This window comes from Musa acuminata, chromosome BXJ2-6, assembly GCF_036884655.1.
Source record: "Musa acuminata AAA Group cultivar baxijiao chromosome BXJ2-6, Cavendish_Baxijiao_AAA, whole genome shotgun sequence".
Classification (NCBI taxonomy): Eukaryota; Viridiplantae; Streptophyta; class Magnoliopsida; order Zingiberales; family Musaceae; genus Musa; species Musa acuminata.
Genome location: NC_088343.1, coordinates 39214423 through 39228141, shown reverse-complemented (window position 1 = coordinate 39228141; position 13719 = coordinate 39214423). Strand labels below are relative to the sequence as shown.

At 40.4% G+C, this 13719-nt stretch overlaps 2 protein-coding genes across 3 annotated transcripts; one reads left to right on the top strand and one right to left on the bottom strand.

Annotated features, from left to right (window-relative positions):
- The first annotated feature begins 6204 nt into the window (after positions 1-6204).
- LOC135615523 (cysteine proteinase 1-like) lies at positions 6205-9737 on the top strand. The gene is made up of 4 exons (XM_065114151.1): positions 6205-6724; positions 6816-6935; positions 8653-8899; positions 9223-9737. The coding sequence occupies exons 1-4, from the start codon at positions 6248-6250 to the stop codon at positions 9501-9503; spliced, it is 1125 nt and encodes a 374-aa protein (XP_064970223.1). The 5' UTR covers positions 6205-6247; the 3' UTR covers positions 9504-9737.
- Positions 9738-10259: 522 nt separating this feature from the next.
- LOC135615522 (BTB/POZ domain-containing protein At5g48800-like) lies at positions 10260-13066 on the bottom strand. 2 transcript variants are annotated; one of them, XM_065114150.1, is made up of 4 exons: positions 12303-13064; positions 12162-12228; positions 10936-12087; positions 10260-10863 (listed from the first exon to the last, which is right to left on the bottom strand). In XM_065114150.1, exons 1-4 carry the CDS (start codon positions 12377-12379, stop codon positions 10423-10425), a joined length of 1737 nt encoding a protein of 578 aa, XP_064970222.1. In that variant the 5' UTR covers positions 12380-13064; the 3' UTR covers positions 10260-10422. The 2 variants fall into 2 exon arrangements, with proteins under 2 accessions (XP_064970222.1, XP_064970221.1); XM_065114149.1 differs by having other exon boundaries at positions 10260-12087; positions 12303-13066.
- Between the last annotated feature and the right edge of the window lie 653 nt (positions 13067-13719).

The following is a 13719-nucleotide window of genomic DNA, read 5'->3' as shown; positions in this document are numbered from 1 at the left end:
CTCGACCCGTTGAGACGCCTAAAACCCGAAGCGGATCGGGTCAGCTTGAAAGCAATAGCTTTATCGGATGTGACCAATCGATCCGAATCCGCTTAGACATGTGAAGTTGGTTCTTTACGCAACAAAAACAGTTTCCCCAAATCTTAGTATCGAATTTTGCTATTAACTTTTCTTAGATTTGACACTTTGATAAAATCTTCTAATTCCACTATCTAACTAACTTAAGCGTCAGAGAAACCTTATCGAGCACGCTATCCATATGTAATTTTTATAGACTCTCGATTTGTCGACTCAACGTTCTCGGTATCAAATCCACTCAAGATTTAAAAAAATTACCATTGAATCACCCTCCTAAAATATATTTGATTTATTTACAAAGCATATGCTATAATTTTTTTAAAAAATATTGATAATAAAATTTTATTATATCATTATAAAAATTTTGATATCAAATTTTACGTCAAGATTTTAATGCGGATCACCTCGAGAAACTATGAATCAAGTGACCCTTAATTCATCATAATTATGACTATGATTTTATTTTTTTTAAGCATAGTAGTTAAATATTTACTAAGTATATTGTAACTAATGAAGGATAAATTATATTGATTTGGTAGTACAACATAATCCTAATTTTTTTTTAAATCTTAGCAAGCACATTAATTACAACATATTCTTTTTCACCAATTATTTTTTAAGTTAATGAAGGATAAATTTGATAGATTTGATAGTACAATATAATACAGACGAGCTTGTATAAGAAGGATTCTAATTAATCATATGTTATATATGATAAACTATGAAATGTAATTGCACAGTTCATTTAGATAGTGAGCTTTTGATAACTCTTTATACACGGAGGATTTTTCTCAACTGCTGAAAGATTTTCTCAATTGCTTAGAGATTTTCTCAACTGTCTTTAGAAAATCTTATATGCTATTATGTCCCCACAAGAGAGCTTCTATTAAAGATGTCAATCTTGGACCGATGAAATAAAATTAGTTTGCGGGCGAGATCAGCTGTATGTACGTGAGAAACACGGAGCTAATGTCTGACAACTTGATCTCGCACGAAGTGGAATCAATGACAATGTGTTTCATGCGGGAATGAAATACTGAATTGACACATATATATATAGGTAGCTCCAATATTATCACAATATATTGTAGGAGAACTATGGAGTTGATGTTGAGTTCCTTGAGCAGTTTTGTGACCCGATTGAGTTCAGTAGCAGTGGTGGCGATGGCATGGTATTCAGCTTCAGTTGTAGATCATGCAACCGTCTTTTATTTTTTTAGAACTCCAACTGATTAAAGTAGCTCCAAGTTCCTAGATCATTAAGGGAGAATCGATCGGCCAAGTGCTTTAGAAATGCCTGAGTCTCCAAAGGATCATTGCTTGTAACAATAATATCATCCACATACATCAAAAGATATATTGTGCTTCCATTATGTTGGCATATGAATAACGAGGTATCAAACTTGGTATTGATGAAGCCAGTTGAAGTCAAAAACGAGCCAAGCTATATATACCAAGCCCTTGGATCTTGACGAAGTCCATAAATAGCTTTTTGAAGTTTGCAGACATGCCTCAGATACTAAGGATAAACGAAACCAAGAGGTTGCTGAATAAATCCATCTTCAATAAGAGACCCCTATAAAAAGGTATTATTAACATCAAATTGTCGTATGTGCCAACCCTTTGATATGATCAAACTCAGGATAAGATGGATTGTTGTGGGTTTAATAACGGGACTAAATGTCTCTGTGAAGTCGATACTAGCTCGTTGATGAAACCCTTTAGCGACTAGATGTGATTTATATCTGGCAACGGATCCATCTGGATTCTGCTTAATTCGAAAGACCCATTTATACTCGATGATACTTTATATGTGATGAAAGAGTACCAAGGTCCATATAGAGTTATGGAGGAGAGTATCATATTCGTCACATATGACTTTACGCTAGTGAGAAGATTTTTGAGCTTAAGTGATTGTAGTGGGTTCACTGGCCTTAATGGAGGAATTCGTTATAGCATATAAGTCAAGGACTTGACGTGGTTTGAAAATATCACTTTTGGAGCGTGTTGTCATTGAATGTCTAGGGACGATGAAAGTGGCAGATTGTGTTGGTGGTATAGCCGAGGGCGAGTCACTATCATGGACCGGGCTAACCGTCGGTACGTCAATGTCACTAGATCTAGGAGAAGGTAAAGCCAGTGGCAATGTTGCTGAGGTTATTACTTCATTAATAGGGGAAACTTGTGAGGAAGGGAGTGGAGAAATAGAGGGAGTGAGAAGTTGTTGAACTGGAGTAATAGTAGTATGCAGATCTTGAGGGTAAGGATTGGAAGGTGTCGTGGGAGGTTTGTGTGATGAGATCAGAGGGATACTCCAGTGATGTATACTTATCGAAGTAGCCTGCATAGTAGGATTGATTTGAAAAAAAAAAACAAACTCCTCAAAAATAACATGACGTGATACAAAGACTTTTTTAGTTTGAGGTTCATAGCATCGAAAAGTATTATGTTCAAGAGAGTAGCCTATAAAAGTGCAATGCTTAGATCGTTGTGTTAGCTTATGTGAGACATAGGGACGGAGTCATCGATAACATAAACAACCAAAAATTTTGAGTTTATGAAGGTTTGAAAGCTTGTGGAATAGTTTTTCAAATTATGATTGGTATTGTAAAACTTGAATGAGCATACGATTAATGAGATAAACTGTAGTTTGAAAAGTTACTGACCAAAAAATTGATAGCATAGATGCTTGATGTAGAAGGGAGAGACTAGTTTCAACGATATGCTAATGTTTACGTTCGGCAGAGCTAACCAATTCGGGAGTATATGGGGGTGACTTGAGGTGTTGTATACCACAAGTAGAGAGACAGGATGTGAGGGCTTGATATTCACCTCCGCCATCAGAGTAAACTATTCTAATGAAAGATTAAAAAAAAATCTCGACCAACTTTCGAAAGTTGGTAAATACTGTAGAAACATCAGACTTATAGTGGAGAGGATATAACCATGCATACTTAGTGAAATAGTCTATAAAAATGAAATAAAAGCAAAACTTGTCAAAAGAAGGAATTGGAGCAGAGACCCACACGTCGATATAAATAATTTCAAATGGTTTAGAGCAAGAAATAAAGGTTGTCTTAAAAGACAGTTTATGGCTTTTATTACAAAGACAAGCATCGCAATGAGTGGCAGTGCTATTGATTTAAGAAGAGAATAACGAGAAAATAATTTTTACTAATAAGAGAGGGATGACCAAGACAACGATGTCATACATCAACCGGAGCTGCAATTGAAGAGTGAGCAGTAAGATGGTCGAGCGGCTACGACTGTGACCCAAGAGGAGGCGGTGGACTCCGGTCGGGAAGCGATCGCGGGGCTGTAGCGGGAGGTGACTGCTTTGTTGCTTTAGATTATTGTTGCCAAGGTACGCTGAGGTAGAGGAAATGACAAGCAGCCGCCAGCTCAGGTAGGAGAACACAACGAAACGGGGTAAGTCCAGCATGAGCAAAGGCTACGATAGGGAGTTCTACCAGTAGTGATTCAGTGGTGGGCGATAGAGTCTCAGCAGAATCAAATCTAGAGATCGGATCAACAACGATTGTAGGGAGGTGGTTTGCTGTTGCTAGTGAGGATGATGGCGAGGATGGAGCAACAGTATTGGTGAGGGAAAAAGCACCAAGGCACCAGCGTAAAGTGGCAACGTCGACGTCGAACACCTTCACTAACGAGGTTATGTGAGGAGTCAAAACAGCGAGAAGAGGGCTTGCTCTAGGCAAGCGGCTTTGATACCATGATAAACTATGAAATTTATGAAATGTAATTACAGAGTTCATTTAGATAGTGAGTTTTTGATAACTATTTATATAGAGGATTTTCCTCAAATGCTCAAGATTTCATCCATTGCTTAGAGATTTCCTACACTGCTTTCAATAAATATTATTTGCTATTATTATATTATTTCCTTACCTTAGGAAACAACTTAATTATCATATTAAATACCTAATATTTAATTTAAAATATAAAGCAGTACCAAACATTTCCAATAACTCTTTGACCAACTTTTTTATTATTAATTTTTTATCTTACATGTAAAAAGGGTCCCACTTGCTATAATATAAATCATAAGGTCTTTGTAGCTTAGTCGAGTACGACTTCATCTTTAAGAGTGACACAAACAAAGCAACCATTACGATTTATATTATGATAACGATAGAGAAAAGTTCAAAGAAAGAAGGGGACAAACAAACTCCTTAGTAGATTGATTGAGCTTGAATTCTTACTATATTTTATTTGCCTCACCTTATTAAGATTTATGCTTATATCTCAATTCCCTTTAGGTTTGTGTTTTTATTTTTTATTTTTATTTTGTGTAGATGGAGAGTACGAAGAAAAATAAACATATATAATTTTATATGTAAAACCATCAATGAATGACTTGAAACCATCAAAATTCCTTCAAATATACTCTAAAGGGTGAATTGTACATAATACTTGAAATTCTCATATTGATGAAAAAAAAGGATTGGTTGATGCTAATAATGGACTAACATCTTTGGATTGGTTGTTTACATAAGTTAATCATACCTTAAAAAAAATCACATCATTCGAGATGATTATATTCTCAAGTCAATTATATTATAAAAGTAAAGTGTCCATCAATAGGGCCAAAATTAGTTGTGTCTTCGAGAATATCACATTCATCGATTGGTATCTCATTTTTTTTCTCTATTGCTCATAGTAAGTATCACTTCCCCAAGAAGAAGATAATCTAAATCTGCCCTATCTAGTCAAATTGGCCATTTACTTTATCACAATTTGAAGACCGATCATCTTATGCAGAAGGCCTCATCCTCATACTTAATAAAAGACATTTTGAGGTGGAACATCTCCTTTTACTTGAGTAGCAACACCAACCCTCATCAGATCGAGTAGAAAAATCTCAACTTCACATGATTAGGTAGAAATGCTTGACCTTGATACATGACAAAAAGAAAGATTAGAGAGATCTCAAATTAGCCGAACACACTTTGAGTAGTGCAATTTAGTTAAAAAAGATTTAAAAAATACTAAACCATTAGCTACGTGAAATTATTTGACTAATTGGGAAAGGCTAGTCGAGTCTATGCCTGACTACGTCAACTTGAACTTATAACCTAAGCGACGAAGCGAACCGGAGGCTATTGCATTTAAGCCTAGTTATGGCCTAAGCTCCATACAAAGCTTGACTAAGCTAGCTCGAGTCAAATCACATCTTAGCCCGAACCCTAAGATTTTCTTTTTTTAAGAACCACTCTATATATATATATATATATAGCTCATTATTACTTTCCCAAGCTTCTAATTGTGTTAACATGAACAACAAAAATAAATAAATAATAAAAAATAAAAATATGAACAACACAATTTATAAATGATCTATTTATGCCTCAAAGCATTTTATTTGCATGAAATATGTTCATCAAAAATAAAAAAAAACATTCAAAGCATTTGATATATCAGGGTGCCCTTTTACATGCAATGCATCTGCACAAGTGCGCAATACACCCATACACCCAAAATATTTTGTTTTGTATATGATGTATTCGTCTAAGTTAAAAAAAACATCTCATACCCATAAAAAATATATCATTTATTTATGATCTATTTGTCTAAAAAAAATATAAAATGATGATCGCATTCCAAGTTTACTTTTACATATGACTGACACCTCTGTTGAGGATGAAAAAAAAAATCTAAAACACATAATATATTCATAATCTTTCTTTTGGACGTGATTCATTCGTTCAGGACAAAAATATATATATTCAAAGCATTCTCAATTTTCTTTTTTTATGCATAATATATTTATTTAGAATAAAAAATAAAATATTTAATATACCTAAAACATATCTCTATTTCTATACGATGCGTTGGTGGAGGACAAAAATAAACTGAAGATTGTATCTCCGTGTGGGGAGCCAATAATAATATTGTATGTTCCGTGGGCAAGTGTTTCTTATCGCATCACGCTGTGGATTGACTCCTAACAAATTGGGATGAGGCAAAATAGAAAACCAAGTAGGACAAGGAATTAACGAAAACCAAATATATTCTACCGACGGTATACGTGTCATCCGCCTACTGGACCGTAGCTGATCAATCAACTCACGCAACCCGACATAAATGATCGTGGGGAGGCGACGGGGTTGGCGGAGAATTGTAGGTGGTGGAGACGCGAAGCCCTCCGTCGATGGATCATCTACGCTGCCGCCCTCTCCTCCTCTCGCTCCTCCTCCTCCTCCTCCTGTGCTCGGTGGTGATCGCCTCCTCCTTCGGCGGGGGTGCTGAACCCGATGAAGATCCGCTGATCCTGCAGGTGGTGGACCTGGAGAAGGACGGGCTGACGCTTAACGCGGAGGCGCACTTCACCAGCTTCATGAGCCGGTTCGGGAAGACCTACGCCAACGAGGAGGAGCGCACCCACCGGCTCAAGGTGTTCAAGGCGAACCTCCGGCGGGCGGCGCGGCACCAGCGCCTGGACCCCACCGCCGTCCACGGGATCACCAAGTTCTCAGACCTCACCCCCGCCGAGTTCCGCAGCGCCTACCTCGGCCTGCGCCGCCAGACCCCGGCGTCCTCCCATCAGGCGCCCATCCTCCCCACCAACGACCTCCCCACCGACTTCGACTGGAGGGACCACGGCGCCGTCACCGGCGTCAAGAATCAGGTTCTCTATATACAGGCCGGTCCTTTGTCCAACTTCTTATAGTTATTTCTTGTCCTAATCGATCTATCTTCTTATTTTGTCTTTGTTTTAGGGTTCCTGTGGGTCGTGCTGGTCCTTCAGCGCTGCGGCGGCCTTGGAAGGGGCAAACTTCCTGGCCACTGGAAAGCTGGAAAGCCTCAGTGAGCAGCAGCTTGTTGATTGCGACCATATGGTTTGTGTTTTATCCCCTCCTTTTCCTTCTACCCTAATCGAGCCTGCTAAAAAGGGCACCTTTTAGAAAAATAAGTTTTCGATTTGCTTTCTCGTTGTTGATGTAAGATCTTATTTCTGTTAGCAGATGTTTAGGATATAGCCAAGTAATTGAGAGTCCTGCTTTTAGTAAAAGGATACTATTTGTGGATGAAAGTGTTTGAAGAGTGTTGCTGAGAAGTGGCTGTTGTCAAATCATTTTAAGAAGTGGATTTTGATGATCTACATGAGATTAATTAAGAAGAAATGACCTCAATCAAAGTGGGTGGCCTAATCTCATTAATTTCCTTAAGCTCTCAGACTCTTTCCTTTCAAACTTTTGCATTTAGTCTAATGCTTGTAGTCAAATTAGATTAATTGCTGATGTAACTCAGATTAGATCCTTCGATTCGTAGTTGTAGTTTCTGATGATTGGGTGGTACACTATGAGCTTAGAAGTCCAGTAATTTGCAGGAACTGTTTTTGCTTTTTTTTTTTCTTTCCCCATTTGACTTCAATGGGTCAACCTGAGTTGGATCTAAGTATTCTCTGAAAAGTTTAATTGAGTTTACACTGTTCATACCATTTACTTTATCTTGATCAATTGCAAGGAGAGATTGCTTGCCACAGCACTTTTCTTTCCAGAAGAAATTGTTCAATGTCAATTATATGTTTGGTTAATTTCCTAAGGAAGATTACTGTTTAATGCAAAATCCTGCTTATGACCTTTCTTTGTTTTTTCCCTAATTAAAGTCCATCCCCTCTAACGGACCCCTATTGCTTTGTGTTAGACACCTATTGTTGATTTTATACAAGGTGTGTAGTAGAAGACAAAAGGTGTTTTAAGGAGATGCCTTATTGGGAGAACAACTGAAGAAGGGTCTTAAGTGGGAAACATCAATAATGGGTGTCTTCTTCATTAGAGTGATGGAAACTTGTTTGCTTGTAATAACTGTTAAGGACTCATCTAGTAAAATAGAATAGCATACTTCCAGAATGTAATTGTTTTTATTATATTCTTCTTTCTTACATTTGATTGTGTCCTTCAAACTTTATCATTAACAAAAATAATTAAATATGATGCTGGATATTTGATTGATATTTTCACAATATAGTGCACCTTCATCTCAAACTTGTTAGGGTAATGATATTTAATACTATGAAGTGTGATGATAATTCTGTCTATCTATCACGAATTATTGATGTAGATGATGAGATAGAAAAATGGCCCCCTTGGTTCTTCTTGTGCTATTAATTAATGCATATAGTCAATTAAGATTTTCTTCTCTTTTCGGATAAGTAATAAGAGTTTTTCCAATTCATTATCATTGTTTTTCTCCGTGTTTCCGATCATGTATGATGGAGCTTCTCTCTGATCGGGTTGCCCTTCCCTCTGTGGAACTATTGTCTTTATAAGATTTAGAGCCTAATGCTATAAGCGGGCTTCATTACTGCTGAATCTTCTAGCTTTTCACTTTTCATGCTGAGTGCTCATTCTTCAAAGAAGCTTACTGGTGCCACAGTCTTTACTTCTTTAAACTCCTGCTGCTTCTTGCCTTTTTAAGTATATGTACCTTATCCTCTAGCTGGCTTTGGTGGCAACTTCTTGCCAAGGATACTATTTTCTAAATTTTTAATGTGATAGCTTTGCTCTGTGATGCTGAAGTTCTATCCAATGTTTTTTTTTCACTATTTTGCAGTGTGACTCAGACGAACCTGATGCATGCGACCAGGGATGCAATGGTGGTCTGATGACTACTGCATTCCAGTATTTACTCAATTCTGGTGGGCTTGAGCGTGAGGAAGATTATCCTTATACTGGGTCCCAACGTGGCACTTGCAAGTTTGATAAGTCCAAAATTGCTGTTTCAGTTCAAAACTTCAGTGTTGTCTCCATTGACGAAGATCAAATTGCTGCTAATCTTGTGAAACATGGCCCCCTTGCAAGTAGGTGATCTTATACAGACGTTTCGTGTCATAATTTGGTTTAATTTTGGAAAATACCTGCACTAATAAATTTTTAACAATATGCGAAAAGTAGGCACCCATAAATTAGAAAAACCCACCATCTTCGTTCTTGTATTTGGTTTTTGTTGGTGACTTGATATCTTATTAGGGCCATTACAAACATACTAATATATAGGGTAGATTTCGAATCTAGGTATCAAGAAATGCTGCGACATTTTGACATTTTTTTCTCATAGAAGTGTGTTTAATGTTTCATATGATAATGAGATTGGTTATTCATATATCTGTCAACCTTTTTGCAGTTGGTATAAATGCAGTGTACATGCAAACATATATTGGAGGAGTTTCATGTCCTTATATCTGTGGAAGGCATTTGGATCATGGAGTGCTTCTGGTTGGTTATGGTTCTGCTGGTTATTCTCCAATTCGCCTCAAGCAAAAACCCTTTTGGATCATAAAGAACTCATGGGGCGAAAACTGGGGAGAGAAGGGTTACTATAAGATCTGCAGGGGTCGCAATGTATGCGGTGTCGATTCCATGGTGTCTACAGTCACTGCCATTAACACTCAACAAGATCAGTAACCAATTTGACTTGTGCACGGTATAGCCGATGCATTGATTGACGCATAGGGGCGCAGTGGTACACCTCATTTGTGATATCAAGTGGACCTGTTTAGTATCTTGAACACATGAAATAATTGTGACCTCTTTGCCATATGCTACTTATCTGCAAACTCTAGACTATGATATGTTTATGGCTAAGTATGTTGTGAATTCTATTTTGCTTTATCAGCTGTACATAAAGATGCTTTCATATTTTCTGTTGGCCATCTTTTCTTCTGCATGTTATATATACTTGGTAATTGGACATTTTACTTGACAAACTGTTGTGCTCCAGCTTGTTTGATAGAACTTGATTGAAATGTAGTCATCCAAATGTTATACATATAAATTTGAAGGATCCCACTCATTTATGTTCCTATGCATCCCTGGAAGAATTTTATCCTGATAGACCCCATCATCCTCTATTTGGCTTGGTGTTTATCCTCCCCTACAATGATGAAGAGCATCAAACAAATTGAAGCAAGTTGAGAGAGACGAGAACAAAGAAGGTTACAGCTCAACTTGGTTTGCTCTGACAACAGTTTAGTCTGGTTTTGGACTTACATATATAATTTGTTGAGCCAATGTTGTTGGTGTGAGACTGATGGTTTGGATCATCTTGGTGCCTTCTTCAGGTGTTTTCATTGTTTGTGGTGATGGAAGACTTTTTCTTGCTTTACATCATTGGACCAATGTATCATGCAACATCAAGCAATTGACAACAAAGAGAACAAATGAACCAACCAGGATTGGCAGAGCTTGTGAACTCACAATACACTACTACTTTCAGTGCTAACATCATCATCTCTCAGAGGCAAACTTTGAGTTTGTGCATCAATGGCGAGGTGTGATTCAAGGCTTGCTACTGACTCTGGAAGGCAAATCAGAAGCAGCGCCATTAAATAAGTTTGAGCTTTCGGATCCTCTTGGAGAAGGAGAGTATGAGCTTTCGCGAGTTGGACGTCTCCATATCTTGCTTGATGCAGGCATGGCCTTTCTCGAGGTCGCTCAGCCGAAGCCTCATCCTGGCCAGTTCAAGCTTCAGCTCCCTGTTCTCCCTCCTCAGCGACGCGTAGTTGTCCCGAGGAGACAGCCCTGAACTGAACACAACATTGCTGGTGCATCGCGACTGGGGAGCTGTTTTCTGGTCCTCCTCTGAGTAGGAGCAGCACAATGCGTTTCTGAGCCTTAGCTGCTCGATGTAAAGCACCTGCACAATTGCCTGCAGCGGGAGCCTCTCGTTCTGTGCCGCGTGACCGCTGGCTTCTTCTGAGAGCTTGTGGAAGTCGATCAGCTTGCAGAGCCTCTTTCTCTCCAAGTCTGGTAGCCCTTGATGAGCCTGAAAGATCCAACGGAAATGAGATGCAGATCCAAGATGCAGGACAAGAACAAAGGAGCAGGGAACAAACACCTTGAGGTAGATATCAATGGCGCGATACAGGCCATCGTCTGTGGTGCGAGCATACCCTGGTAAGGCGTCGGCGATGACGACGAACTTGGCAAGCTTGAGGTTAGCATCTGGAGCAATCTCCGCGAGGTAGTTGTCCACTAGTCTTCCCACCTTGTCCAGCGCAGTTTGGGAGAGAGGGCGAGGACCGTCGGCATCGTAGCCCAAGCCATCGTTGTCGCTGTCGTCCTGCTGAGAGAAGACCACGAGGATCCTGTGAACTGCGTCGACATCGAACATTGTTTCCCCTGCATGTTGGGAAGAAGGTATCAGGAGATCGTCGAGAGTAGCCATCTCCAGCTGCGACCCGATCCTCCTCTCCAGATTGAGCCTGCAGGTCATGGGACAGTCAAGAATCACCGCCGAGCGCAACAGGCCGAAGAGGAAGCTCATGGGCACAGTGTGCTTCTCTCCCGGCAGTAGGCCGGCGATCGTCTCGATCACCGTCTTCTCCTCGCGTTCGATGGCCTCAGCTGAAGCACCAGCTCTGGCCCCTAAGATGGGCTTCCTCTTGAGTAGCTTCTCGGCGCAGTCCACGAGCGAGGCTCCGATGCTCTCCGGACGAACTCCTCGGCACTTCATGGCCTCGATGACTCTCTGATACAAGTCAATCCGAAGCACAGAGAGGTCTTCGATCCACCAGTCCTCGCCGCACTTGACCTGCTTGTTCATGTGCAGCCTTCCGGAGCTGTACTCCAAGCGCGAAAAGCTCGAGGCGATCTGCTCCGCGCATGCCTTGGAGGCGATGGCGTCGGTGCACCTGCTGACGATCTTGAGCTCGTCGGCCAGGGGAAGGAGGCCTTCACACTGTTGCAGCACCTGGACACACATCTCCAGGCTTCTGCAAACGACGTCATCAAGGTAAGCTTCGGAACGGGACGACAGGTTCGCTTCTGCATACTCCTCTGTCATCTCAAGGTAATCGGACGCGCAGCAAAGTTGAGCAACATTTGCGGTGGTGATCTCGAAGTTGATGCCGTAGCAGAATTTGGCGGCCAGCTGAAACGTCTCAGGGCCCCCAGGTAAGTTAAGCAGGTCGATCTTTGCAGTGTCAGCAGCGTCCCTGTGCTCTGAGATCAGCTTCCTAATTCGACCACTTCTGGTGACCAGTGGAAACTGCAGTTCATCAACTCTGAACTGTTAGTAAAACTCTTCATCTCTGATGAGAAAGATGATCCATAGAGTATTACCTTATGCAGAGCAAATCTCACCCCATTTACATCAATGGTGATATCACTAGGAACATCCAGAAAAATCCTACACCAGAATTCCAGATGATTACTGATTTGAACACCATTTGCACGAGGACAGTTAAATCGGGTTGAGCTCACCAGTCATCGCATCGTTGCTGCTGCGGGGAGGAGCAAACGTGGTGGAGTTGCTGCTGCTGGTGCTGGACGCGACTCATCGTCTCGGCAGAGGAAGCTTCGGAGCAGCAGATGCAAGGGCGAGTCGAGCAGGAGAAAGAGGAGGGAAAAGGCGACGACTTGCCGCTTCTTCCGACAGCTGACGTGAAAGGGATCGGTGGTGGTGGTGGTGGTGGTGGGTCACGCAGTGCATCATGTCGCAGCAAACACTGCCGTCCCCTTTCCGCTGCCGCTCCTCACGGTGACGACGAGAGGAAGGTGGAGCGGACATGGATGATTAGACTGCAGCACTCGCAACAACAGGGAGTATCGAGAGCCTGCTCCGGCTCATCATGATCGGGAATCATTAGGGCTTTGACATTCCATTTCCTCCAGCCTTTGGATCCACCACCACCTCCTGGTGCTTTCCCCTTCAGCCATCACCACCTGCATGCTTTGTCTTCAAGAAAGCAAAGATGGGGTTCGGGTCCCTGCGTGCATGGAGAGCTACTCTCGTGCATGCTTGCGTGCAGTTGATAGGAATCATGAGATACTTCTCCGATGCCATGTGCGGCAATCAAATCTTGTCAGATACCATCCAATATATTAGGATATGTTAATTTCTTGGGAGAAATATACGTATAAAAGATCATGGATTTGGAAGGCCCATTATGAGCCCAACCTTTTGGGCCTCCATCCATCCATGAGACTTTACAGATGAAGCCCGATAACAAAATTGGAAGCTACTATATAAAATCAATGGAAAATTGCCAAAATAATTATCAACAATTGGAAGACTAATATCAGTGTGCATACAGTATATATAGAAATGTCAGCTGGATTTGGGTCACCTCTTGATCATCATATTAAATTGACATGCAAATAGATCACTAAATCCCTGACCTACTGTTGGTAGGAGCACCTGCGACCTTCCCCCACTGCATGTCTCTCTCATCATGCACGTCTTCTGCTTCACCATGGCATTGGCATTGCTCGCAAAAGGTGGTTGACCTCCGGTGTGGTTTAGGCATTTGGGCGGTGACCTACCAGCCTCCGGAGAGCTAAGTCTTGTCAGCTCTCAACTGCTCCATGAGTTTGAGTCCAAGTAAATTATTGGGCCCAAATCATGAACCAAAAAGAATTATATTCAATGCATGTCAATGTGACACCATCTTTGATCTCATGTGTTATCATCAAAAGAAAAATAACTATTGATGACCTATTTACTTTGCTTTAAGAAAGAGTGCAATTACAAATATTCTCTGCCCTGCAAAAGTACAAATAGTATATAATTTTATTCAGATATAAAAATAATATTTTTTTTATATTTAATATATATTCTGAAAATAATAATAATAATAATAATAATAATAATAATAATAATAATAATAATAATAATAAT

Bases quoted from the DNA above. Each gene is read 5' to 3' on its own strand.
- LOC135615523 (XM_065114151.1), top strand. From the start codon at position 6,248: ATGGATCATCTACGCTGCCGCCCTCTCCTCCTCTCGCTCCTCCTCCTC. The intron at 6,725-6,815 runs GTTCTCTATATA...TCTTTGTTTTAG, and splicing joins TCACCGGCGTCAAGAATCAG to GGTTCCTGTGGGTCGTGCTG. The intron at 6,936-8,652 runs GTTTGTGTTTTA...ACTATTTTGCAG, and splicing joins TTGTTGATTGCGACCATATG to TGTGACTCAGACGAACCTGA.
- LOC135615522 (XM_065114149.1), bottom strand. From the start codon at position 12,379: ATGAGTCGCGTCCAGCACCAGCAGCAGCAACTCCACCACGTTTGCTCC. The intron at 12,229-12,302 runs GTGAGCTCAACC...ATTCTGGTGTAG, and splicing joins CAGCAACGATGCGATGACTG to GATTTTTCTGGATGTTCCTA. The intron at 12,088-12,161 runs GTAATACTCTAT...GATGAACTGCAG, and splicing joins TGAGATTTGCTCTGCATAAG to TTTCCACTGGTCACCAGAAG.